Source organism: Ambystoma mexicanum, chromosome 2p (assembly GCF_040938575.1).
Source record: "Ambystoma mexicanum isolate Mex_15411 chromosome 2p, UKY_AmexF1_1, whole genome shotgun sequence".
Lineage (NCBI taxonomy): Eukaryota > Metazoa > Chordata > Amphibia > Caudata > Ambystomatidae > Ambystoma > Ambystoma mexicanum.
Window position 1 is genome coordinate 933,382,157 of NC_090923.1, and position 26,612 is coordinate 933,408,768.

Consider the following 26,612-nt stretch of genomic DNA (forward strand, 5'->3'; position numbering starts at 1 on the left):
GGAGGGGTGGTTGGTACTGGTGCATCCTGCTTTTGCAAAGACTGAGTTGGAGAGGATCTGCATCATTCAAACTGGCAGGAGCTGTCCAATCTTGGACAGCCTCTGGCCAACACGTCTGCCCAGCAACAGACACACTTTGACATGGATGTGGACTGGGACCAGACAGTCCCAGCCACCACATCCTGCCCCACAGACAGACCTCCACTTTACCCAGGAAAGCAGAAGCTTTACCCGAGAAAGGCGTTCCCATGTATGACAATCCCAGCTCCTCGAGAGCAGGAAGAAGGCCAAACAATAAGATGGCCGAAGGGCAGGCAAACATATGTGGCACACTCGTTTTAGAGTATTCAGTACTCTAATGGTCATTAAGCAGTAAAATTCCTAAGTGCATGAGACAACAAAAACGTATCCGTTGCCATCAGCCCATCCCAGACACATGTTAACAACCAAACAGTTACAAATAACAAAAGTTACTAGAACAGAAAGTGTCCTTACTACATGTCACAGAAGTTGATGTGTGCAGGAGAAAACCAACAAGAGAATTCTACCATGGAGAACAAGTGTTTTCCTGCAACGATAGCTATGAGGACTGATCAGTGCCCCCAAAACAGATGATCTTAGCAAGGCCGGTGAAGTAAAAAGGCATCACTGGCCTCCAAAGGAAAGAAAAGCAGCAGAAAATGGGGTTTCCCGTTGAAGTCTATGGAGGGAAAGTGGCTAAAATAACATCTATACCAACTGTCCCGTACAAGCATAATGAACAAAACAGGAGCACAGTACATCAGCATGCCAAGATTTTTGGTAATTAGAAGCAAAAAATGTGTCTGTGAAATTAACAAAATTAAGCTTGACAAAACCAGTAGGCAATTCAGGATTTTTGGGCGTCGGGCTGCTTATCATATTGCTAGGGCGTTTCACTTTCTGCACCCAAACAATACAATGTAAATAGAACACAAAAAGGCACAAGTTGTCAGGGAGTGAATGCGCACTGCCACCTTCCCTTTGCCAAAAAGTCAGAAAAGGCACAAACTGCTGCTAGTAGATATGGCTGTGGGAATCACTGCTTTAAATGAAAACATAGGAACCACAAAAATTAAAAAAAAGATATGGAACATATCTATGTCTTCAGCTTGAATATAGTGACCGATCGAGGCCGATACTTTGCAGGTAAAAGAGCACCATCCTTGATGAAAGGGCTGATACAGTGGCAATATTTAGCATATTTGTAATAGCAATGTAATCACTCTGAGATAGGAAAAATAAGCAAAGATAGCTGCAGGTTCGACATATTTGGCGCAAGCAGAGCTTAATCAACAGTAACTGACTGCAAAATGTCTAACTCAATTAATTGTCCTAAGGGACTCTTTCAAAAAAGAGGACTATTCACGTATAATATGATATGATATGGCATTTGTAACGCGCCTATACACAAGTGTTTCAAGGTGCGACAAGGCGGGGGGGCAACAAGGGGAGACAGACAACGATCCTACTAGGCCAGGTGTCATTCAAATCGCGCAAGTGCAAGTGTAGAGGGGAAGGGAAAAGTGCAAGGGGAAAAGCAGAGGGGAAAGTGCAGTACAGGAAAAGAAAGCGGAGGCAAAGAGGAAGGTTTTGAGGTGCTTCCGGAACCGGAGATGGTTCTCCTCAAGTTTCAGGGAGGCAGGAAGGCTGTTCCAGAGGGAGGCCCCTGCTGCGGAGAGAGATCTACCCCCAACTCGTTGCTTGGAGAAGCGGCTGACCCTGTGGGAGTTGGAGGCGGATGAGCGAAGAGCTCGAGAAGGAAGATATTTAGGAAGAGAGAGTTGAAGGTATTTTGGCCCAAGGCCCCAGAAGACCTTGTGGACAATGCAGAGGGTTTTGAACTTAATCCTCGCAGCCACTAGGAGCCAGTGTAGTGATTTCAGTCCTGGAGAGATACGGTACCTGGGCTTGAGGCCAAGGACAAGTCTCGCAGTCCTGTTCTGGATGAGTTGCAAAGGGTAGAGAGTAGAGGCAGACAGATTTAGATAGAGGCTGTTACAGTAGTCCAGCTTTGAGAGAACCAGGGCTCTAGTGACAGTGAGATTCTGGGGGAAGGAGAGGAAAGGAAGGATACCTCTGAGGAGGTGTAGCTGGGTAGTGTGCCTTCTTAGAGACGTCAGAGATGTAAGGAGAGAAGGAGAGAGTGGAGTCGAAGATGACCCTGAGGTTTTTTGCCTTGCAGGTAGGAGCAGGAAGAGGGCCAAGAGAGGCCGGCCAGAGAGCTGCAGGGAAGGAGGGAGTGGGTGAGCCGATGAGTAGAATCTCAGTCTTACTGGCATTAAGGCAGAGGTCGTTGGCGGCACACCATTCATGGATAGCAGAAAGACAGTCAGAGGTGAGGGAAGGGGAAGAGGAGGCTGAGGGTAACCTGGAAATGAGCTGGTTATCATCCGCATAGCACTGAAAGTTGGGACAGAGAGCAGCGATGCGGTGGGCAAGAAGTGCCAGATACTGGTTGAACAGCCAGGGAGAGAGGTTAGATCCCTGGGGGACACCATAGGTAGAGAAAAAGATGTCAGAGAGGAAGGACCCCAGTTGGACCTGGGAGGGTCGATTGGAGAGGAAAGAGGTCAGCCACGCCAGAGCCTGACCAGTGATACCCAGGTTATCACGGAGACGGTTGAGCAGGATGGTGTTGTTGACAGTATCAAAGGCAGAAGAGAGAACGAGCAAAATGAGAACACATGGGGTGTTAGAGTCAAGGTTTGAGAGCAGGTCCTCGCGGATGTTCAGGAGAGCGGTTTCCATGCTTCTGGCAGCTCTGAAGCCAGACTGATGGTCATGAAGACTACCAACAGATTCAGCATGGAGATTAAGCTGGGAGATGGCCAGTTTCTCCAGGAGCTTGCCCAGGAAGGGAGTGATAGAGATTGGGTGATAGTTAGCCAGGGAGGAGGGGTCGGAAGAGTGTTTTTTAAGAAAGGGTAGCACAAGGGAGTGCTTGAGGGGGGATGGGTAGACTCCAGAGGCAAGGAGTGATTGCAGAAGTCAGCCAGGGCAGGAGCCAAGGAGTCGATGTGGTCCTTGATAGTTTTGGAGGAACAGGGGTGGACCTGTTTTGACGAGACTTTCATAGATCGGACTTGTCTCGAAACCTCGTCAGCAGAAAAAAGGGGAAAGGCAGAGAAGGAGGAAGGAGGGGTGGCTGCAGAAGGGCCAGAGGAAGAGCAGGGAATAGAGGGGGGGAGGTGATAGGAGGAGAGTGAGGACAGGAGTTTTTGAGATGAAGTGAGAGGCCAGTGCCGTGCAGAGAGTCTGGGTGGGGACAGGAGAGGTAGAGACTGCAGAAGGGTTGGCCAGCTCCTTGCTGATTTTAAAGAGTTCGGCCGAATTGTTAGATGCCGCAGAGATGCGGGCTTGGATTAGGGCTCTCTTCTTGGTGAGAACGGAGAGCCGGTATTGCCTTTGGAGCAGGCGGCAGGCCAGTTTGTCAGAGGATGAACATAAAGCACGCCATTTCCTCTCTGCCAGCCTGCACTTGCGTTTAAGGGTGACGAGATCCGAGTCATACCAGGAGTTACATTTGGCTTTGGGCTTCAGGCGGATTCTCATGACAGGGGCAAGGATATCAAGAGTATCAGATATAGCAGAGTGGAGAATGGAAAGGGCTGTGTCAGGGTGGGAGTCAGCCGAAGGGGGCGAGAAGGTGGCAGCGAAAGCCTCAACTGACACGCGCTTCATGGGTCGGATGACCGAGAAGGAGGGTGGCAGTGATGAGGGTGGCTTTGCCCGTGGGGTAGAGAAGGTGAGATGGGAGGATAGGAGAAAGTGATCACTCCAGGAGAGGGGAGTGGAGAGAGGGACAGAGAGGGGAAGGTCAGAAGAGATCAGAGCATCAAGAGTGTGCCCTGCAGAATGAGTCGGCCCAGATGGGAGAATAGAGAGTGAGAGAGAGAGTCGCAGAGGTCGTGAAAGAGTCCCGAGGGAGACTCTTTACTGGAGCTCAGGTTTATTTTTTTACACATGCACCAACGATGCGAATGATCACATATTCTGAAATCTCGGTACACGTTATGGGTCACATAATTGAATCATATTCACCCACCCCAATATCACTTACCCCTGAAGTAATGATTACTGACTGGAACCTCTCGAAGATGGGCTTGATAGCAATGGATGCATCCATGCAGCTGAGGAAAGCGAGAGACAAAACCCAATGAGCATCACAGAATCCCTTTTAGATTGTCAAAGGTTCAATCATAGCTGATGAAATGGACAGAATCTTCCCCTACTTCAGCAGCACCAAGTAGTAATCATGTTGTGGTACAAAGGGTACCTGAGAGGACAGATACCACAATAATACAATTTCTAAAACACCACAGCCAAAAGACTTCTCTCAATCGGTCGACGTTCGCATGGCCTACATGGAATGCCTAAAACAATTGCTGAGAAAAAAAGAACTCTTAAAATTGTCTGCTTTGATTTTTAAGATTTTTGACATATACCTAGGTATTGGGCTAAATTTCAAGAATCGCACCAGCCTAATTTGAGATATTCAGTTTGTAATGTTTAAATATTGATATATAGGTGCAGAGGATAAACAAATATGATGTTTATACCACTCACAACACAAACATCCTCAACCGGCGCACAAACATCTGATGGGCACATTAGTCTAAAGAACAAACCAAATTCACTTTACTGCACAACGCTCAAAACCACCCACAACCAGCACACCCAACATAGAGCACATGTGCATGAAAGGAGGGACAAAAGGAAGTAATGGATATACCATTTACCGTACACAATCATCTGGAGAATTCAACACACACAACATCCCTTACTCCAACCGCACCTCACCATTAAAAGAACATAAGAAAACAGACTTAATTATATATGGATATGACACATTACATAACTGTAATAGTCTTTCTGATGCATGTACCTGCCTATATGTACATGTTTTGCCTAGGCTGACATCTAGTGGTTGGTGCAGAGTATTACATGATTTATTTTTGATTGTGAAAAGGGACGTCGACTGAGCATTCCTGTAATACTAGCTCTACTGTGACGTGTACTGTACCCATGACCCCTCATGCGTTGAGATCCTCAGATTGTTATTTTTCTGACCTGAGGTTGCGTGGAGTGCATAGTGAAGTGTGAATGTGAAGAATTGTTTGAAAAACCTCACTTAAAAAAACCAGGTGCTTCTCCCAACTCAGGGAGGATGGATGGGCACATGTGAATCTAAGCACATACAAGCATCAGAAAGGCAATTACAGATATGTAATATGGGTCTTCTGAGGCTTGTGGATCTGCTTAGAATCACATGCTTTGTATAGACTACTAGCAAGCAGTACCAGAAGAAGGTGGTGGGTTGATACAAGGAACCAAGACAAGCACATGTTTTAGCATTTCTAGTTCCACCTGTGAGTCATTCCTGGCATGTGTGTCAACACAACAATGTTGTGTGAAAGTCTGTACTGAATTCCATGTGGCAGGCTTGCAGATACCTTATAGAGGCATGTTAGCAATGAATGCTAACATAGCCCCAGTACCATGGGTGGAGTGTGCTTTAGGCATAAATTGCAGTGTCTTGTTTGACAATGTGTAACAGTGCAAGATGCATTTTATGATCCATCTAGTAGCGATAGTATCTTTTGGGATAGGGTCCTCTTCTCCCCCGGCTGCTAAGGAAACAAAGAACTGTTCCGTTTTATTGAGGGTTTAGTCTTCTTGAAGAAGTACATGACTGCCTTTTTCGAACATCCAGTGTGTGGAGTGCTCTTTCGCATGAATTCGGAGGATTTTGAAAGAAAGCTGGCAGTTGAATTGATTGGATCACATTTAACTTAGAAATGTATTTAGGTGAGGCCCCCTTGTTTTTGTGTATTGTGACAAAGTGTCCTGTCACCGACAATGCCTGAAGCTCACTTACTCTCCAAATAGATGTAATTGCTATAAGAAAGCGACCTTGTCAGTGAGATTTTCGAGGCTTGCTTTATGCATTTGGTTAAAAAGGGGTGTGCGGGGGCATGAGTTTGCTAAGGACAATATTTAAATCTCATCCTGGGGGTGGGTTTGCAATCTGAGGGTAAAGCCTTTTTATTCCTTCCATGAAGGCTGTGATGACTGCAACTCTCCACCAAGAAACTTTACTTTGCAAAGTTGAAGTTGTATAAGCAGATAAGGCTGCAAGATGGACTATTCATGAATTAAAAACAAGACCTGGGTCTAATATGTGCAATAGGTAGTGCACTATATGTGATGGTGACCAGTCAATTGGGTTGACATTGATTTTTTACAGCATACTACACATTTTTGCCATATGCTAAAATAGCAGTGTCTAGTGTTGGGCTTACAGGCTTCTTCAGAATTTCCATGCATCTGAAAACAAATTAAGGTGACCAAATTCTATGGGCCTCATTACACGTTGTGCGGTAAGGGTTTACCGGTACCGGTAAGGGTACCGGTACTGGTAAACCCTTACCGCCTTACTACGAGGTCCCTTTGCGGGTCCTCCCTTAACGCCTGTTTTTTCCAGGCGTTAAGGACGGGACCCGCAAAGGGACCTCGGAGCTCATTACGGTACCGCAATTTGCGGTACTGTAATTAGCACCTTCCCCATTCCCATTATGCCCTATAGGGGCAAAAATGGGAATGGGGAAGGGCCTTGGAGAATGGGGAATTACCGCCCCCGCTCACCTTGGAGTAGGGCGGTAATTCCGCCATCCACCAAGGCGGACTCGGTACGGTACCGGCGGCAACCATGGCACTAATAGCGCCATGGTTACCGCCTACCGTGTAATGAGGCCCTATGTCTGAGGAGCCAAGCTGCGTAGTTGATTGCTTGAGGTTGAGGATATAGGGTTAACCCCTGATTCTGTGACATGTTGTAAAGACATGTTAGTTTCACTAGTGGGCGAATGGACATCTTGAAGAGGTGGGAAAACCGGGTCTGATGAGCCCACATTGGAGCCATTATAATCATTGTTAACCTCTCCTGGTAGATCTTGTGAAGTACTCTGTTTAAGAGTGGGGTAGGAGGAAAAGCGTAAGCAAATATCCCTGACTAAGTGATCCACAGCAAAGGCACTTTGCGTTTTCTTTTGTGGCAAATAGTTCTAGGTTTGGTTGTCCCTTGGAATGCCAAAATGTAACTCCCACTTGTGTTCTGAGGGCTGATATATGATTCTGCTTAGAGTGTCTGCAAGGAACATGTTGAGATTGGAGATGTATTCCTCCTTGGAGGCTCCAGTTCCAGATCTTCTGTGCTAGTGTGGACAGAGTGAGGGAGCGAGTCCAGCCAAGTTCGTAAACATGGCTGTTTTGTGGACTGTTAACTATTAGCACATTCTCCCCAATTAACTGATGTTAGTACCCAGCGAGGGGGTTGTGGCAGCCTCCCAGCCAATTAGAAGCTCAGAACAGGTCCACGCTCTGCGCCTCCTCAGAACCAAGCTTTAAGCAGCATGACACAGTGAGACAAATTCCTAGCACACACACAGAAGTTTTTTTGTTTTTGTTTAAGTCTGTGTTCCTTCTTTTTGTACCTATATTACGGAACAACTGTAAGGAAGTCAGATCAATGCACCGACATACTACATTTACCTGCTTCGGGCCAAGACTTAAATCTAGGATATGCGAGTACCGCTTTAATTTAGTGTCTGGGTTCACCAGTAATCGGATTGCGGCTCTGTGTCCCTAGACACATTTTGGTGCTTTCTATTTCGCTATTATTGCACCTTTCTTTCTGATATTTATGGAGGAACCACATTTGGGCAAAGATGTGCACCCACATATTTTGGGACTGTGTCCATTACCGGTGTTTTGGGTTTGACAATTAGATCTCCCCAATTTTTTGTTCCCCCCCTTCCCGCCACCACTCTAGGTGCTAGGGTTTACTACCCAAAGGGTTAATTTTATCCCCATGCTACGCTTACCCTCACCTTTATTTGGACTTTCACAAACTGTTTAATTAAATGACAATTCACATTTCATTGACAAATCCTACATCTAGGTATAGTCAGAGATTAGTGATTACAGTTAGTTTCCTTTAATCTTTAGGCTTTTGAACACATCCATTTGCCCTGACGAGACGTAGCCGGGCCATTGAAGTACCCTGACTAACTAATTGAGGCCAGTGAATTAGACTGAATTGATCAGGCACTAACACGTCAAAACACGTGTCGGCAAAGATATATATTTTTGCCAATTCAAGATATGAATTTCTTTGTTTAAATCATGCAAGAGATGAATTTCTTTTGTTCAGGACTAAAGTTGTTGCCTAAACTTGCCCGTGAAAACTAGTTAAAAATGAATTCACAAGTGATTGAATGACAGACTTGGCATTCACCATTTTGTGTTTTTGTTTATATATAATGACATTTGCCTTCTTTAAAAAAAAAATATTTATTAGATTTTTCATCAAAGTACATATTCATCACACAGTTTCCAGTAAAATACACCAACTATAAAAAGTTGCAAACAATAACCTATGTCATCATGGCAATAATAGTCTATAATCAAATTAAACCCCACAATATTTAACACCAACACATTACAATCCTATGGGAATAATAGAAGAGACCAAATATAATACTTCACACAAACATACAAAACATCACATGGAACAAAAAAAGAAAAAAAGAGGAGAAAAAAAGGGGGTGATCCTCCCACTCTCCCTCCTCTCTTCCCTCTATCTCAATTCTTTATTAGTCATATAAGGCATTAAATGAGCCCCACAGCAAAAGATAATTATCTTCTCGACCTTTGTCTTTGAAAGAGATTCTTTCATATTTAGACAAAATCTGTAGTTCCACTAGCCAATCTTCCACATTAATTTTCTTCCTAGTCCTCCAGACTCTAAGAATCAACTTAATCGCTACCACCATAGCTTTATCAATCCAGACATTATGCCTTCTATTAGTTGCACATCTTCCTTTATGCAGAAGCAAAATCACATTAGCAGCCGACCGCTGAATGGTTATACCAAAAATCATATACATTCTGTTAATAATTTCCTTCCAAAAGTCTTGTACTCTCGGGCAATTCCAGAGCAAATGTAATAGGGTAGCTCTACCACTACCACAGCTCCAGCATCTCTCATCTATCCTTAGTTTCAACTTAAACATCTTTACTGGTGTCCAATAAATCCTACCAACTACCTTCTGCCTAATTAGACGTAAACCCATATCCATTCCCGACTTCGTGCCCACTCTAAGAAGATCCTTCTATTCGTCCTCCGATATGACCACGTTAACGTCATTCGACCAAGTCTCTTTTAGCTTAGTCCATGCTTCTATATAGTTTTTTTTCCATATGCATGAAACACATATACATAGGTACATTGTATTCTTGTCCAACCAACAACTTACAAATCTCTGGTCTGCCTTCCAGCATATTATTAATCATACTTATCCTTTGATTGATTAATGAGATCAAATGTATATATGTACTCAGCTACCTCCTCCCCAAGCTAAACTTATCTTGCAGCTCCTCAAAACTCAGTATTCTTTCTCTATCTAGTAAATCACTTATTTTCAAAACATCCTTCCTGACCCACCTCTGCCAATGCAAACATCTATTATTAAGTTGTACTGCCTAATTATGCCAAATGGATGCATCATAACTAAAACCAAAACTTTGACCATTCTCTCTGAACCAAGTCATTAAAGCCTGCCTAGCCGCTACTATCGATTCGAATTTTAACCTTTTCGTCAACAGTTTTCCCATTGTATAAAGATTATCAAACTGATCAGGATCACAAATCTCTCTCTCTATGCATAACCAAATCGGGCCTTTAACATCCTCTGTATCAAAATAATGTGAACTTTTCTTAAAAAGGCTTATAATATTTCATCAAATCTGGGTAACCAAATCCACCTTCCATAACATCCCGTATCAAGATATATTTTGGGATACGTGGTCCCTTACTTATTGCCCCAAAAAACATTGAAAAACTTTTTAAATCTTCTGTAATAGTTTCTTTGAAACCAGTAGAGGTATTGATTTTATAATGTATATTACCTTCGGTAACAGAACAATTTTAATCGCGTACATTTTTGCCCACAGATTCAAATTCAACCTTTCCCATTTTTTAATAGTCATCACAATTTTGTCTATCGTTTTATCAATGTTGTATTGAACTATTTTGTTCAGATCACTAATTATATGTATGTCCAGATACTTGACTCCCTCAGGAGACCATCTACAGTTACATTTCTATCACATGTCCTGGATAAAGGAACATTTTTAGTTTTGTCCCAATTTACTTTATGTCCCAACAATTTCCCAACCTCTTCATCATCATTATATCATCTGCATAAAATAACATTTAACCTCTGTATTTCCATCACAGTCCCTTAATTTCCTTACACTGCTTAATATATGCTGCTAGTGGTTCCAAAGCCAAATTGAACAAACACGGCGACAAAGGGCATCCCTGCCTGTTACCTTAAGACAAGGAAAGGATTTGGAAATTAACCCATTAACAAGCACTTTTGCCGTAATATCATTATGAATACAAACAATCATTCGCATAAATACTGGACCAATCCCCATTTTCATCAGTGTAAATTCCAGATCCTTCCAATTAACTCTATCGTAGGCTTTTTCAGCATCAAAAAAACCTATAACCCACCTGTTCCCCTACCATTATGCGCACCCATAACATCCAACACAGTCCTAATATTATTGTATCCAAATCTACCTGGAGTAAAGCCTGCCTGTGATTCATCAATTAGACCTCCTATACAATCCATCAACCGATTTGACCCTATTTTACTAAAGATCTTCAGATCCACATTTAACAAAGATATCTGTCTATAGTTTCCGCATTTTTCAATGGGCCTTTTGTAACCACTGCTGTTACCACAAATACATGACAGTTCTACATATGTATAAAAAATATAAATAAGAACGTGTACAATACAAGCGCCCCTTAAAATGTTTGTTTCGGTTGGTCACCCGGAACCAAGGTATGTGTGCTTTCCGTTTCCCCTGGCCGGCCTCCCTCCCCACTCCAACCCCACTTACCTATGCTGCTCTATCCCTCACTGGTGCCAGAAACAGTACTGTTTCCGGCGCATCTCCACCACATGAACAGCCCCCATGGAAATGGAGAAGGGACTAAATGTACCTTGTTTGCCCCCGATCCACGTCAGCCATTTTTTCCCCTTGAGTTGAGAAATGGCTTTCACGTCATTTCCCAACTCGAGAAAATGGACTATTAAAACCCAGGTACAACGTGCCAGGGTACTTATAGCATAGAACCCTCAGGGGGGGGAGGCATTACCGGTCTGTAATGCCCCAGGGCTTACGTTAAAGCCCTCGCTTGGGTCAGGCTTGTCAGCAATGCACCAGGACTTTACCAGACCAGTAATCCCCCCCCTCCTCGGGTTCTATTGCTTAATTAGAAAGCTTGTAGTGCTTTGCAAACTGCTAGCAACTCTAGAGTGTTGATATGTTTCATGGCAGATTTGTGTGTGCACATCCCTTGTGCTGTTTGGTGGAGCTAATGAGATCCCCAAATTGAGAGTGATGCGTCTGATTTGACTCTGAGGTGTGTTGGTGGGTTGACAAAAAGTTTTTCCTGGAACATGTTTTCTTTTGTCCATCATTGAAGTGCTGACACCAGTGTTTGCGAAACCTCCATTAGATCATCTCGATTGTCTTCTGCCTGTGACCAGTGTTTCGCTAGCAACTCTTGTACTGGACCATATGAAGCCTTGCATGTGGCACTATGAAGATGAAGGACATCATGCCGATAAGGCGGATAACCATTCTGTCTGTCATCTGCCAACCGGCGGTATAAAAAGGTATTTGTTGTATTAAGTTTTGTAGGGTTGGTCAGAAAAGGTCCAAATGATGAAGAGGGGGTCACTTTGCGCATGCCATATTTGTGACTGGGGGTGCAGAGAAGTTGGCGCAATGTTTTAATTTTTATATGTATTCAGTATAGTTAAATGTGAATGAGATGCGCTACTTTAAGTGTTACTTTGTGCTCAAGCTGATACATATTCTATTTGCACACACGTAGTAAGATAAATGCCAAAATCACCAAATGAAATATAAATGCGATCCAGATATAGTGTGCTACGAAGTGCCTAGAAGCTGGGTAATGAGGAGTTTCAGAATTCCACGCCCCCCACCCTTCATCCTTCCCGGCCTCCGCCCCGCAAGATAAAGCCCTGCAGAGGTAAGGGCGCGGGAGTGTGGCGTCTTTCTCCCCCGCTCCAGGCAAAGAACCAGGAAGCTCTTTTGCAGCTACCGAGGCCACTCCCCCCAGCCTTGCCATCAGAGACATCGTGAGGAAACCATATCGATGAGAGACCAGGGAGTCCTGGTGAAAGCCAATGAACGCTGGTATGCTTGATCCGGTGCCACCCTGCCCCAAAGAGGAGGTAAAAGCACAGCGGAAAAATTAACAGCAGCTGGGCCCCACATGCGCACCCCACTGTTTTTGGCACCTGCTCACAAAAGATCCAACCCCCGGGTGAAAACAAAATTACAGACAAGGGTTACTTCTTGATCCAGGAGATCAAACAATTCCTGGGTATTAACCATGAGGTTACTGGTGGAGAAATAAAGGATGTAAAGGACGGCAAGCTAAGGGTGGCCGTTGGAACAGATCATATTAATGTGGCAAACAATGTGGTAAAGCGTGTCCCAGGCCAGTGTCAATGCACAAAGGAAGCAGGAGGGGCTAAAGAGTGGAAGTGCCGCTGAACTGATTTTTATTCCCCCGTCTTCTGAAGAACTGAACACAACTAAGATCAGTATACCGGCCCCCAAGCTGCTGGATATTTTGCACCCCTCCAAAAACAAACTCTGGGGGGAGGTGACACCGGAGGAGTCGGAATCGCTTTGGTGCCAAATGAGCAACGCACAACCAATAACATCGCTCTCAACGTCTTACCACCTGCTTTTCGCACTAATTCTGACACTGACCACATCCTAAGGAGCCCAGCGGTTATGCTTGTCCCAGCGTTGGTGTGAGATGCCGTAAAGAACACAATTAGTCCTCACTTGAATATGCTATTGGGGGCTGAAGGGCAATTAAGAAAATCCCTGCTGAGTGATTTGACTAATTTACAGACCATCAAGGAGAAATATATTGCGATACTATCCCAACGTAAACCTAAACCAAGCCTAGTCCCGCTACATTTATGTCTGGAAGCGAAGGGAACGCCAACACCCACGACCACCAGGGTCCTTGCCAGCAAGGAGTCGTGCAGGGGCAAGGCTATGGCACTATGCCAGTTATCCATCTGCCGCCTGCAGGTCCCACTCAAAACAAGAACAATTTGTATTCCAACTCATAGTCAAGTATGACCAATAAATGCACCCCTTCACCAATGTACCCTCCAGTTCAACACACTGCTACTCCAGGCACTGTTCCTGTTGATGCGGGAGTCTCCATCCCTTGTGGCTGTGAATGCAGCCTTGTACATGGGGAACTCAGGGACATCAGGAGGCTGCTATTGGTCTTCATTGAGGCCCTGGGGAGAGGGGGGAATCACTGAGGGGTGGGCCAGTGGGAATGGCGGTAGACGCAAGGGCAGAATCAAGTTCCAAAGAGCCAGCCTGCACTAAAGTGGTTTCCAGCCCAATCTAAAAATGAATTGGAGGGCGACGAGGGTTGAGTACCCATTGGGATACTGGTGAATGGAAAGGGCCAGTAAAGCCTAGGCACAAAGTGGTGCACTGTGTTACAACTAGTCATCCTGAGCCACCCTCATGTCCACGAGCTCAAACCGCCCAGCCATTCAAGCAAGCTCCATCTAGGGGAGTGGACCAGGTCCATGGTCCCAAACCGTCTAAAGCAAAGCCAACAGCAGGGGTTACTAATGTAGAGAAAAATTATGCTAGAAAATACCCCTGCTTTAAGATTCACAGAGTCTATTCTGTGTGTGACTCAATGGGCTGCTATGTCTATCTGCACAGGGTCCCGAAACTAGCCCAAAACCAGCGCGAATCTAGAGAGGTCCTGATCAACAAAAGCCTCTACTGGCTCCATACCAAGCTAGGCTTCTATTAGTATTTCGGGAGACCATACTGAAACGTACAAGGATGCACAATGGTGGGGAGAGCGATTATGACTATATCCTGATAAAACACTGGGACCAACGCATAGCGAGCTGTATCCTGGGCTTCATCATGAAAAGTTCCTTGTTGTCGAACGCTTTGACCCTAATGTTGATGCCTTACATGCATCATGGCTCCATAGTACTGTTTTATCGGGGGCGAATGCACTACCTCTGGGGAAACAGACTGGTGGGTATTGTGCCCGGCAATCTGCGACTTCTTTGATTCTGGTCCCTAATGGTGGCACACAGGCAACGTCCCTTTTTAAAATCAGAAATATATCAGGTAATACTCTGCACCAACCACTAGATGTCCTATGCAAAGAATGTGATTCTAAGCAGATCCACAAGGCTCAGATTCACATTGATATTGATATTTTCTTTGTATCGCGCTCATACACAAGTGTTTCAAAGCGCGACGAGGCAAGGGAGGAGAACAAGTGAGAACAAAACAACAATCTTATTAGGCCCAGTGACATTGAGAACACGCAAGTGCATGAATACATGCTATGCATAGGCCGACATTTAAAGGCGAAACTCGAAAAGGGACGTCGACTGGGCGTGTCATTAATACTATTCCTAGTATAACATCCACTGTATCCATGGTCCTTCACGTGTCGAGGTCCCTCTGATTGTTTCGTTTCTGACATGAGGTTGCATGAAGTATAGCGCGAGTAAAGATGAAATAAAGCAGATATATAGTGATAAAGCAAGACAAGACTTCCATGCACCTTCTACTTCAGGGGGGAGGAAGGGTGGGCGTATGTGAATCTAAGCAGATCAAAGCATCAGAAATAAGATTACTGTGAGTAACGTGTCCCTTTTGAGGCTTGTGGATCTGCTTAGATCACATGCTATGCATAGATTAGCGAGCAGTATCTGGAGAAGGCAGTGGGTAGTGAGAAGGTACAGTGGCAAATAGATGTTTTACCACCACTTGTCCCACCTATGAATCTGCTTTACAATTTGTGTCAATGCAGTAATGCTGGGTAAAGGTATGTATGGAGCTCCATGTAGCTGCTTCGCAAATAGCGTCCAGAGGGACGTTTGCAATAAATGCTAAAGTAGCTCTTGTACCTCTGGTAGAGTGAGCTCTTGGTGTAAAAGGCAGGGTCTTATTGATAGAGAATAGCACAGTTGTATGCACTTCCTATCCATTTGGAGATGGCATTTTTAGAAACGTAATCACCCTCCCTGCCAGGTGCTATAGAGACAAAAAGCTTATCTGTTTTCCTTAGGGATTTTGTCTTGTTTACATAGTACAAAACAGACCTCCTTACATCTAGTGTATGGAGGCTCGTTTCAGCCGAGTTAGTTGAAAAAAGTGGGTAGTTCAACATGGAACTTGCGTATAAATATAGGTGAAAACCTAGGATGCGTTCTAACAACCACTTTGCGTTTGTGGATCACAAAGAAAGGGTCTTGTACTGATAATGCTTGTAGTTCACTAACCAGTCTTATCGAGGTGATGGCTACTAAGAGAGCTGTTTTGTAGATTAGGTGTTTGAGGCTGAACTTGTGCATAGGCTCAAAAGGCGGACCCATTAGCTTTGCGAGTACAACATTAAGATCCCAACCTGGAGGGTTGGAAATGGGAAGGTAGAGTCGGTCAACTCCCTCTACGAAAGCCTTGATAACCAGAACTTTCCACCATGTGATGAAGTGGGGAAAGAAGAGCCAGATCAGAGCACAAGCCAGAGCCAATTAGACAACTGTTCACTCAGCCATGAAGACTGAATGGTATTATGATGTCATCATGCCTCTAGAGGGGAGGGTTCATGAAGAAAAGACATGCTCCCGGTCCAATGAGAAGTGACAGAAAATAGAATGTTCTCTCTGTTGTTTTCCCTTGTGTGTGGTGTCATGTGAACAGCCGTTGGAGGAGGAGGAGGAGGAGGAAGAAGAAGGAATCTCCCATGAAGGCGAGCCCATATACGAGTGGGCTTATTAGCAGAGGATGTTCGTCTGCTATGAGTGAATGTGCTCCTGTTGAGCTCTGATGTTAAAAGTTTACCGAAGTTAGTCGACATAAGAAGCCTGAAATACTTTCCCAAGTTGAGAAACATTCGGAACCTAACGGGTGAGGGTTCTGACCTGTGAGCGTGTGTGCGCCGCTACTACGAACTGTGAGGCAGCTGAAATTACGAGTGGCGAGGTGAGCACAGCTGATCGCAATGTGTTGCCCTGGCAGATGAGCCGCAAAGAACTCTCTCGCTGCACCGGCCCCCACTGTCGTGGGGGAGGAGCCTGCCCGGCAATCGACAGAGGCTCCGAGAACAGTTGATTCATCGTGGCTCCCGAAAGCAAGGGAGAGCTGCGGGCCGACCTGACATACGAGCTGTCAGTTGCCTGGAACAGACACGGATGAGAGGTTCAGAGCGTGTTCAAGGCCGAAGCGGAAATCCTTGGAGATACGGAGGCGAACGAGGAATCGAAGGTGAGAAATGTTAATTACTCACTCACACAGCCAGAAGGTGTGACCAATACTGGCCTTACAAAACGTTTAGGATTGAACTGCTACATGTAAGAGGGGAGCCTATGGGTCACGAACAAACGAACAACCTTCTTTTAAAAGGGGCATAAAGAAAAGCAAAGAAATATAGAGCTAGATGACAGGAGAAGTCGGCCACCTTCAGGCTGGCTCTGCTTAAGACTTATGCTTATGTTTCACTCTGGAAAGGGAATTAAGATCGGGGAAGGGAAGGATCTCTTCTCTGGAAACTCGCCTTGAAAGAAAGAGACTTGAAAGGCTGCTTGGTGGAAATGGTCTAATGCACAACCCGTTTATGCACTAACCGTCGGTTCCTGATCTTTAAAGAGAATAAAGTTAATCTCAGTTCCCTATAACTTGTGTCCACAGTGGTCATTTCCCGCCCGGCTCGTTACACACTCCCTCTATGGAAGCCTTGATAACCAGAACTTTCCACCAGGACACTTTGTTCTGTGAAGTGGTGTACACGGACAGCGCCGCTAGGGGAACTTTGATGGAGTTAAATACTAGGCCAGAGTCTAGTAGATAAAGCATGTAATGACGAATGTTTGCTGCGGAACATTCAACTGGATTTATGGCTTGAAATCAGCACCATATCACAAATATTTTCCACTTGTTGTAATAGCATGCCTGGTGTTGGGTTTGCATGCCTCCTTTAGGCTATCCATACACCTTTCAGGTAGTTTTAAGTGTCCGAACTCTATGGCTTCAGGAGCCAAGCTGCCAAGTTCATAGACTGAGGATGGAGCATTGCCCCCCCCTTGTTCGGATAGCATGTTGTATGGGCACGGGAGTTTGATCGGTTTGTACATGACCAGTTTGAGCAGATATAGAAACCATGGTTGTCTCGCCCACATAAGGGCCATCAGGATTAGTGTGGTTTGTTCCTGGTGCATCTTGTTCACTATCCTGCTGAGGATGGGGTTGGAGGAAACGCATAGGCAAATTTCCCTGACCAGCTCATCCACAGGGCGTTCCTCTGGGACTGGGGTTGGGGAAACCTGGATATGAAGTTTGGGCATTGTGTGTTTTGGCTTGTGGCGAACAAGTCCAAAGGAGGATAACCGCCATAGGGAGTAGATTTTGTTTAGAATTTCTTTGTTGAGTTGCCACTCACGCTCCTTGGGTAGAGGATTTCTGCTCAGAGTGTCTGCCAGAGCATTGAGTTCCCCTGGAACGTGTTGAGAGACTAGGAACATGTTCTGCTTTAGTTCCCACTTCCAAATATTTTGGGAAAGCCTAGAGAGACTTGGAGAGTGTGTGCCCCTCTTCTTGTTTATGTAAAACACGGCAGTGTCTGAAGACTTGCACTGTCTGGCCTACTAGATACAGTTGAAAAGCTTTAGGGCCTTGAGTACTGCTAGTAGTTCCAGAAGGCTGATGTGGTTTAGGGCTCTGGTGTGATTCCACTGTCCGTGAGCTATGCAGTGAAGGTAATGGGCTCCCCATCCCGAGAGTGAGGCATCTGTAGTAAATATTGCTTGAACAGGTGGACTGTGAAAGGGTTTTCCTTTTAACACATTTTCCTTGGACCACCAGTAAATAGCCTGTACTACGGTTAGCAAAACCACCACTGGATCGTCCCACTGACTGCTTGCCTGAGACCATTGTTTCGCTAACCACTCCTGCATTGGGCACATGCGCAGTCGCGCGTGTGGAACTAGATAAATGCATGAAGCCAGAGCAGGCACATTGCCTTGTGTACGGTTATTTGGCGACCGGCTAGATATTGAGGTATTTGCAGCAGCATGTTCTGAACTGGAGTGGAAGACTAGCCCCTGCTTTGATTTTATGATCGCTCCCAGAAATTGCTTTGCTTGGCTGGGGACGAGACCTGATTGTTTCTCTTTGATGGAAATCCCCAATTGGAATAGAAGGTTGATAGTTCTTTGGGTGTTGTGCCTGCAAATTTGAGGGGATTCCCCGGTTATCAGCCAGTCGTCCAGATAAGGGTATACTGGGATTGATTCTCTGCGTAAGTGCGCCACCAGTACTGCCAGTACTTTGGTGAATACCCTTGGAGCGAAGGCTATGCCGAAGGGGAGCACCTTGAACTGGTAGTGTTGTTGTGCTATTTTGAAGAGCAGGTATTTTCTGTGCGCTGGGAACATTGAAATATGAAAGTATGCATCTTTCATATCCAATGTTGCCATGTAGTCGCCTTGTTGCCAGGGGATTACTTCCTGCAGCGTTGTCATGCAGAACCTTTGTGGCTTGACATAAGTGTTTGCTGGTCGAAGGTCTAGGACTGGGCACACTGTTAGACCTTTCTTTGGAAGACAATTTCTATTGCGTCCTTTTCCAGCCATGCTTTGACCTGCTCTATCAGCATGCGTTTTTCTTCCTGTATTGTTTTTCTTCGTCTTGGCGGGTGGTTGGATGGTCTTTGAACCAGTTCTATACAATACCTGCCCGCCACAGTGAACAATACCCACTTGTCTGAGGCGATACCCTCCCATGCGTGGGTACATTTTGAGATGCGACCTACTGGAGTGGCATGGGAGAGGACCTGTAGCGGGGCGTCAATGCTTTGGAGAGGTGGAGCCTCTGGCTGAGGAGGCCCTACTTCTGCTTCTAGACCTTTCATAACCCCTTTGAATGTTTTGAAATGAGGACTGTCCATGTGAGGAACCCAATGATGATGAATGGACACCTTGACTATAATTGGAGGAGCGTTTCGAGTTTTGCCCAGGAAACCGCCTTGCAATAAAAGCGCCTCTTTGCACAAAGGGCTTGATTGATAGTTGGGCAAGGAATTTAAGGGTATTGTACTCCTCCTTTGCACTCTTAAGGGCGTCCTCAACTGCTTTAACAAACAGGGCATTAGGTTCAATCAGCATGTTTAGCAAGGTGCTTGCATTTCGAGCTTAAAGCCCGATTGCCTTAACAAGGCGTGGTGTTTGATTAGAGTGCCCTCAGCTATAATTCTGCCTGCGTTATAGGCAGGATCTAAGTTCTTCTTTAGGATGCAGTTGGCCACTTGATTACCCTCAGACACTGTGCTTAGTAGCTATGATTTAAGCGGCTCTGGGACTGTTTCGATTAGTTGCATTATTTTGTCCCACTTATGGCAATTGTAACTAGCCAAGAGGGTAGTATTATTGGCAATCCTTGCCTGGTGGGCAGCTGAGGAAGCCACTTTCCTGCCTAAAGTGTACATTATTTTGCACTGCTTATGAGGTGCCTCCACACAGGCTAGCAGTGTGCCTGCCATTTTTCGTGTGGTGGTAACCACAAGGGAGTCAGGTTTTAACTGACTCTTGATGTATAGAGGGTATGAGGGGGGCTGGCCTGAACATTTTCTAGATGCTGGGGCTAACCGCCTTCATAAGGTTAGGAGTGAGTAGGGAAGGCTGAATCAGTCTATCAATGGATTGCTGGAAGGGAATGAACTGTGTCGTGGACTTCTTATCCCTAAGAATGTGTTCAACAAAGTCTTTATACACTTGGGCCTCCTATGAATATGTTTGCAACCTTGAGAAGGTTTAAGTTACTTCCCGGTAACTAATGTTCTCCAGCATGGGTCTGACATGGATTCACATGCCCATAAATATTCCACGTGTCAGGCTGGGAATCCTCAGTAAAAGGAAAAACAGTTTCAGTTTAACTTTAAACTGCATTTCTCCTCTAAACCAATCACTGTCCTCTGGGTCATACTGCCCCCATCCAATGACAGTCCTCTCCCTAAGCCCCGCCTCTTGTAGCCATCTTCAGATTTGGTAAGCAGTAAAGTGGCAGTCTGACCAAGAGAGCCGCGGAAGGGCCGGAGGGAGGATTTGCATGTGAATCCATGCCAGACCCATGCTGGAGAACAATATTTACAGGTAAGTAACTTAAACATTCTTCAGCACGGGGTCTGGCATAGATTCACACTCATGAATAACAAATACACAGCAGTAGACAGCAGTACACATTACACCACCACTGGAGGTGGCAAGGCTCAACAGAAGTAATAAACACTTATCCCTGGAACAGACTCGCCTCAAGCGAACAGGTTATGTACTACTGCCTGGCCGACTCTGGTATCCTCCCTGGAATCCCTGTCAACGCAGTAGACCTTTGTGAAGGTATGCGTGGACCTCAACATTACAGCCCTGCAGACGTCGAGCAAGGGTCCACCAGAAAGGAATGCCGTCATCGCAGCGATCACTCTGGTGGAGTGGGCTCTCGGGCGGCCCCGCATCGGCTGGTTAGCCAGCCGATGACCGTGAACGATGCAGCCAGAGAGCCATCTTCAGATGGAAGCCTTGGACAATGCCTTCCCACTATTTGCCGGTCCAAAGTTCACAAACAATTGAGAGGTCTTCCGTGCGTGCAACGTAGCACTTCAAGGCGCGAGAAATATCCACCAAATGCAAGGCTCTCGCCTCCGGCGACCAGGTTTCTGGAATAAAACAGGTAACACCAAAGGCTCATTGAGGTGGAATTCTTACAGAACTTTTGGCATGAAAGAAGGGTGCGTACGCAGTACCACCCTCCATTTGTGGAAAGTCGGGTACGGCTGCTTGCAGGACAGGGCCTGGATCTCACCAACTCGTCTAGCTGAGGTGATGGCCATGAGGAATGCCATCTTCCACAAAAGAAACTTGAGTGGGGCTTGATGCATAGGTTCGAAGGGTGCCCCCATAAGTCTTGTCAGGACTATGGGTCAGTTGCCATGCTGGGGCAGGCACCTTCACTGGCGGGAAAGATCGAAAAAGCCCCTTGAGAAACTCTTTTACGAGTCTGTGGGACCACAATGAGGATCTTCCTGGGGATCTGGTGTAGCGTGAGATGGCCGCCAGGTGTACCTTGAGGGACGCGTGAGCCAGACCAGCTTTTGCCAAGGAAAGCAAGTAAGGAGGAGCATCTGCAGAGCCGAGACACTCAGAGGGGTAATATTCTGCGACCAGCACCACGTAGAAAAACGCTTCCACTTATGGCCGTAGCACAAGTGTCGACGACGCCCTGGCTTTGGCGAGGACCTCCCTGCAGTCTGCTGGCAGCTCATAACCCCACAAACTCTAAGGCTGCAGGAGCCATGCCTTCAAGTTCAAGAATCCTGGGTCGTGACGAAGGATTGCGCCTCCCTTTCTGATGAGCAGATCAGGAAGTACCGGCAACTTGACTGGAGGTGATGCTGATGGGCTGAGTAGGTCAAAAAACAAAATCTGCCTGGGCCACGGCAGAGCGATGAGTATTATCCTGCTCTGACACTGTCTGAGTGTGTTGATCACACGTAGCAGGAGAGGAAAAGGGGGAAAGCCATACAGAAACAGACCCTCCAACGGGAAGGAAAACATGTCCCCCAAGCTCCTCGGCTGGTGGAAACTGCTGGCAAACTTCGGGCATTTGGAGTTCGCCGCCGTGGCAAAACGATTGATCGGGTTCTGCCCATTTGATGAAGAGGCGGTCCACCTGATCCTGTCGAAACTCCCACTCATGGTAGGCACGCAATTCCCTGCTGAGGGAATCTGCGATTGTCTTCTTGACGCCTGCCAGGTGGAGCCGTACGAGGAACATCCCCTGTCCGATGGCCCAGTGCAACAATCCCACAAGCTTCCTTGGAGAGCGCTGGGGATAGAGTGCCCCCCTGCTTCCTGATGTAGAACATGGTGGTGGCGGTGTCTGTGAAGATCCTCACCACCTTGCCCTTCAGAGACAATAGGAAAGACTTGAGGGCCCAGAACATTGCCCGTAGTTCCAGGATGTTGATGTGCAGATCCTTCTATTCCGGAAACCACAGACTTCTGGTGTGTAGATGTCCGGTGTGAGCCCCCACCCCAACCTTTCAGAGAGGTGTCCATGGTGACCGTCACCTGGTATGGCGGGGTTTGAAATCCCGCCCCCTGAGCAATGTGGGAGCCCTCAACGACTATCACCCGCCGGCACTCCTCGTTGAGGGGATCTTGTCCGCAAAACTCCCGGACACTTGTATCCAACGTGCATCCAAGAATTTCTGTAGGGGCCGCATCTGCAACCTGCAGACACGGACAAGGTAGATGCAGAACAACATCATGCCCAGCAACAACATGAAGGGCCGAACCATGGCCGTCTTCGCCAACGACACTCACTGCACGTTCCATTGAAAGGCTGCTAGCCTCTCCTCCGAGGGAGACACCAGGCCGGCCACCATGTTGTGTCTGGCGCTGAGGAACAGCGCATTCAGCAATGGCATTAAACAGGACTTTGTATAGTTTACGGAGAACCCCAGCTCTGTCAGTAGCCGGACGTTCTTCTTCGTGTGCTCGTCAGCCAGGTCCCTGTGAGCGGGCGCGTATCAGCCAATCGTCCAGGTACGGCTATACATGTATGCCCTGCAAATGCAGGTGGGCCGCCACCAGGGCCAGGCATTTTGTGAACACTCTTGGGGCTGACTTTAAGCCGAATGGTAGAGCCTTTAACTAGTAGTGTTGGCCTTGTACCACGAACCATAGGAACTGGCGATGTTTCCTGTGGATGGGGACGTCGAAGTATGTATCCTCTACATTCAACAAAGTCAAGAAATCCCCTTCCTCCAGTTGGCAGAGCACGTGCTGCAAAGTTACCATCCTGAATTTTTGGGACTTCAGGAACTTGTTCAGGTGGCGTAGATCTAGGATTGTCCTCCAACCCTCCCCAGTTTTCTTTCCGGCAGAAAGTATCTGGAATAGACTCTGGAGCCACAGAGCCGCTGGGGAACGAGCTCCATCGCCCCTTTCCGTAACATGGCTCACACCTCATCCAGGAACTGAGAGATGTGCTGCTCCTGACGGGGAACCGGTGGAATACGAGGGCACCTACGTTGGAACTCCAAGGTGTGTCCCTGGACGACAGCATCCAAGACCCATCTTTTGGCTGTTATCTTCTTCCACTTGCTGATGAACTTCGTCAGCTGGCGTCCCACCGGGGTACACAAGTGGGAGTCCAACGTCTTGGCCAATTTAGGAGTAATTTTGCGTTGGCGCCTATTAGGCAGAATCCTGTGCAGTGCCCTTAGGGACCACTACACACAATTAAGACTACAAGTGGTAATGCAAGTTCACCTTTGGTACAAGCCTGTACTACTATGTTAAAGTGGTAGCAGTAGCGGAGCAGCCAGGCCTATCTCAAGAGTATATGAGCAGTAGCAGAGATTACACAAAGGGACCACAATTACTGTGACTCAAGCAAACACTGACTCAAGGTTTCAGGTAAAAAATAATATAAGTACATTTATTTTTAAACCATCTGTAAAACACAGCATTTCTATAAATTCAAAAAACACATGTAAAATACACTACAAACAACCAATTCTCTTGGCACAGAATAGCTCAAGGTAAGTACCCTATGTTTTGGCGAACCGGTGTTGTAAAACAAAAGACGTTACCGGGAACACATATTCGATCACTTTTTGACAGTTCGGTCGTATTATAGAAACGCGTATCCGCAGCAAGAAATGTTACCGGGGCAAAACACACTTAGCACCTGGGCTAACCAGAGAGAGTTGGGTGCAAAAATCATAGGCAATACTTTTGTCAAGGCAGACAGAATCAGAGAACAATCGCTGACAGAAATACAAAAGTTAATAGACTGGAGCCAGTGTCAAGTGGAACCGGGTTCCTTTTGTCGAGGATCACACAGACAGTTCAAGATTCAACGTTGCCAGGAGTACTTCAATATTGTCAACAGAGGAAGCAAAAGTTATAAGAAGGAAGGAAGACAAGGGCAAGCTTTGGATGAGGAGAAAAGGGATTCACCCTAGTTCCTCGATGCAGAAGACAGTACCTTATTCAAAGGAGAAGCTGGTGCCACAGCAGTTGTTCCTGGTAGTTTCCTGCAGACCCACGGTTCCTGGGACTTCGGTCGTGGAGACAAGAAGGACGACGTCTGGAGGGGGTCTGCACCACAAAGGGATGAAGCCAGCAGCAGCGACGGTGAATAAAAGGTGTGCTCCTTTAAAACAGGAGAGGCTCTTCAGATGGCTATCCGGACCACTACAGCCATGTGCAGCGATTTCGACCACGAAGAGGATCCTCCGGCTGTGGAAGATGAGCTGGTTGAGGGAAGAACTGGATCTTCTCTGGTCGTCGAAGGGTAGATATCTCAGGACTGCAGCAGGGCTTCACCGGGATGGGTTAGTTGCAGCGGTCGTCTTCTTCTCCACTTCTCTTCGGTTCCTTGTAGTTCCAGTGGTGACTGACTTCCAGCCCAAGATTCCTGCCTTTTATGCGAAAATCCTCCATTCACACAGCCTGGCTGTCAATCGCGCAGCAGGGAGGTTGTCCAGCCCGGACAACCACCTCAGCCAATCATGGCAAAGTGCCTACACCCCTCCCTCACATTCAGCCCACCTAGACACCCAGGCGCCCAGCCCGCCAAAAGACGGTGAACAAAGAAGGCAAACCTGGTTTGCCACGCAAAGTAAAACACAAAAAGGACTTTAACAAGAAAGAAATGGCAAATAAACCCTACCGGAGCCAAAAGAAAGAGTATTTGGTGAAGCGGGTTTATGTTCGAGGCTAATATAATAGCCTAAAACAATACCACGTTTATATAGTATAATCGCGGTAGAAAAGTTAGGGTAGATACCACTGCCACCAGCCAAGTCTAAATGTTAAAAGAGCAAAACAATGCTCTAGGAGGTACAGATAAAAAGGGCTAAGGATTAACCCTTTCCAATACTCCATGTAAGATGGGGGTGTACTGGATCTGTGGTTATTTGACTAAGTAAAGTTAATGGCAACTTTACCCTTTTCTGGGGGACTGTAGTCAGCCCTAGAAATGGAGTCGGTGGGAAGTTTCAAAGACAACCCTGTGTTACTTCACTGAAGATGCTGTGTAACACACAAAAGAGTGGGGCTACTGAAGTGGTGTGATCCAGAGTCCACAATCATAAAAACAGCTGAAATACACATGGCAAAACACAGGTAAGAGTGGGGGGAAAGCTCACACTCTTACCAAGTGGAAAAAAAGTAAACTCCAGAAATCCAGCAAAGCTGCTGATGGACTCACTAGGTAAGGGAAATTAGCCATTGAATGAGAATTCTCCCTAACACTCGCCCCCCCATACTAAGGGACAGGAGGATTTAATCCACTCCTGGATGGATCTCATACCTCTAGTCGGTGATAAACATCCTAGAGAGACCATCAGCATTTTGGTGGTGACTCCCTGTCTGTGCTCAATGGAAAAACAATCTGCCTGCAAGGATTTGGACCATCTGAGTAACTTTGGGTTTTCCCCTTTCATTTGCATCAGCCATCTCAAGGGTTGGTGGTCAGTCTGAATAATGAAGGTAGATCCATACAAGTATGGTCTAAACCTCTTCACTGACCACACAATAGCAAAACATTCACGTTCTATTGTTGCCCACCTTGTCTCAGGTTCCTTTAACTTCCTGCTGAAGAAACAAATGGGGTGTTACCTATCTTTCTCATCCAGTTGACTAAGGACTGCACCTATACCTACATTCGAATCATCAGTTTGTACAATGAAGGGTTGGTGGTAGTCAGGAGCTCTTAGGACTGGAGCTTGACAAAGGGCTTTCTTCAGACCTTCAAAGGCTTGATTGCACTCCTCATTCCACTTGACCTTTTTAGGAAATTTGGGAGAGGAGATGACATTCAAGGGAGAAGCTATGGTCCCATAGTTCTCTATGAAGTTCCTGTAATACCCAGTGAGACCTAAGAAGGCTCTCACTTGGGTTTGAGTAGTAGAGGTGGCCCAGTTTTGTACAGCTTGTACTTTGCTAGGCAATGGCCTTATTTCACCTCCTCCTACTACCTCATGTCCAAGGTAGACCACTGTACTCTGACCAATTTGACATTTGCTTGCCTTTTTAATTTTTTTTTATTTCAAGCCTTTGTTTTTTAGTTTTATCAACAAACTTTTACAACATTTTCATTTACATTTACACTTATTTGCAAGAAACGGATATGATATTTTTCTTTCCATCCCTTGTTAGTTAAAATACACAAACTTATACATCACCCATGCTCTTTAATCTATACATGCGAGCATTGTGTGACCTACTGACAGAATTGGAAGTGTTTTTCTGCAATTATGCAGATGATACGCAGCTTATAATAGAGATAGAAAGAAAGACAGCGATAAATTAGGCGCAATATATAGCAAA

General features: G+C 46.1%; 1 protein-coding gene across 2 annotated transcripts in view; it reads right to left on the bottom strand.

Moving 5' to 3' along the window:
- ERCC2 (ERCC excision repair 2, TFIIH core complex helicase subunit) overlaps nucleotides 1-26,612 on the bottom strand; it is a 1,037,455-nt gene that overhangs the window by 465,596 nt on the left and 545,247 nt on the right. For both annotated transcript variants that reach the window (XM_069644679.1, XM_069644680.1), the window contains exon 14: nucleotides 4,082-4,151. In XM_069644679.1, coding sequence (XP_069500780.1) covers nucleotides 4,082-4,151 — 70 coding nt within the window. The remainder of the gene's footprint in view (nucleotides 1-4,081; nucleotides 4,152-26,612) is intronic.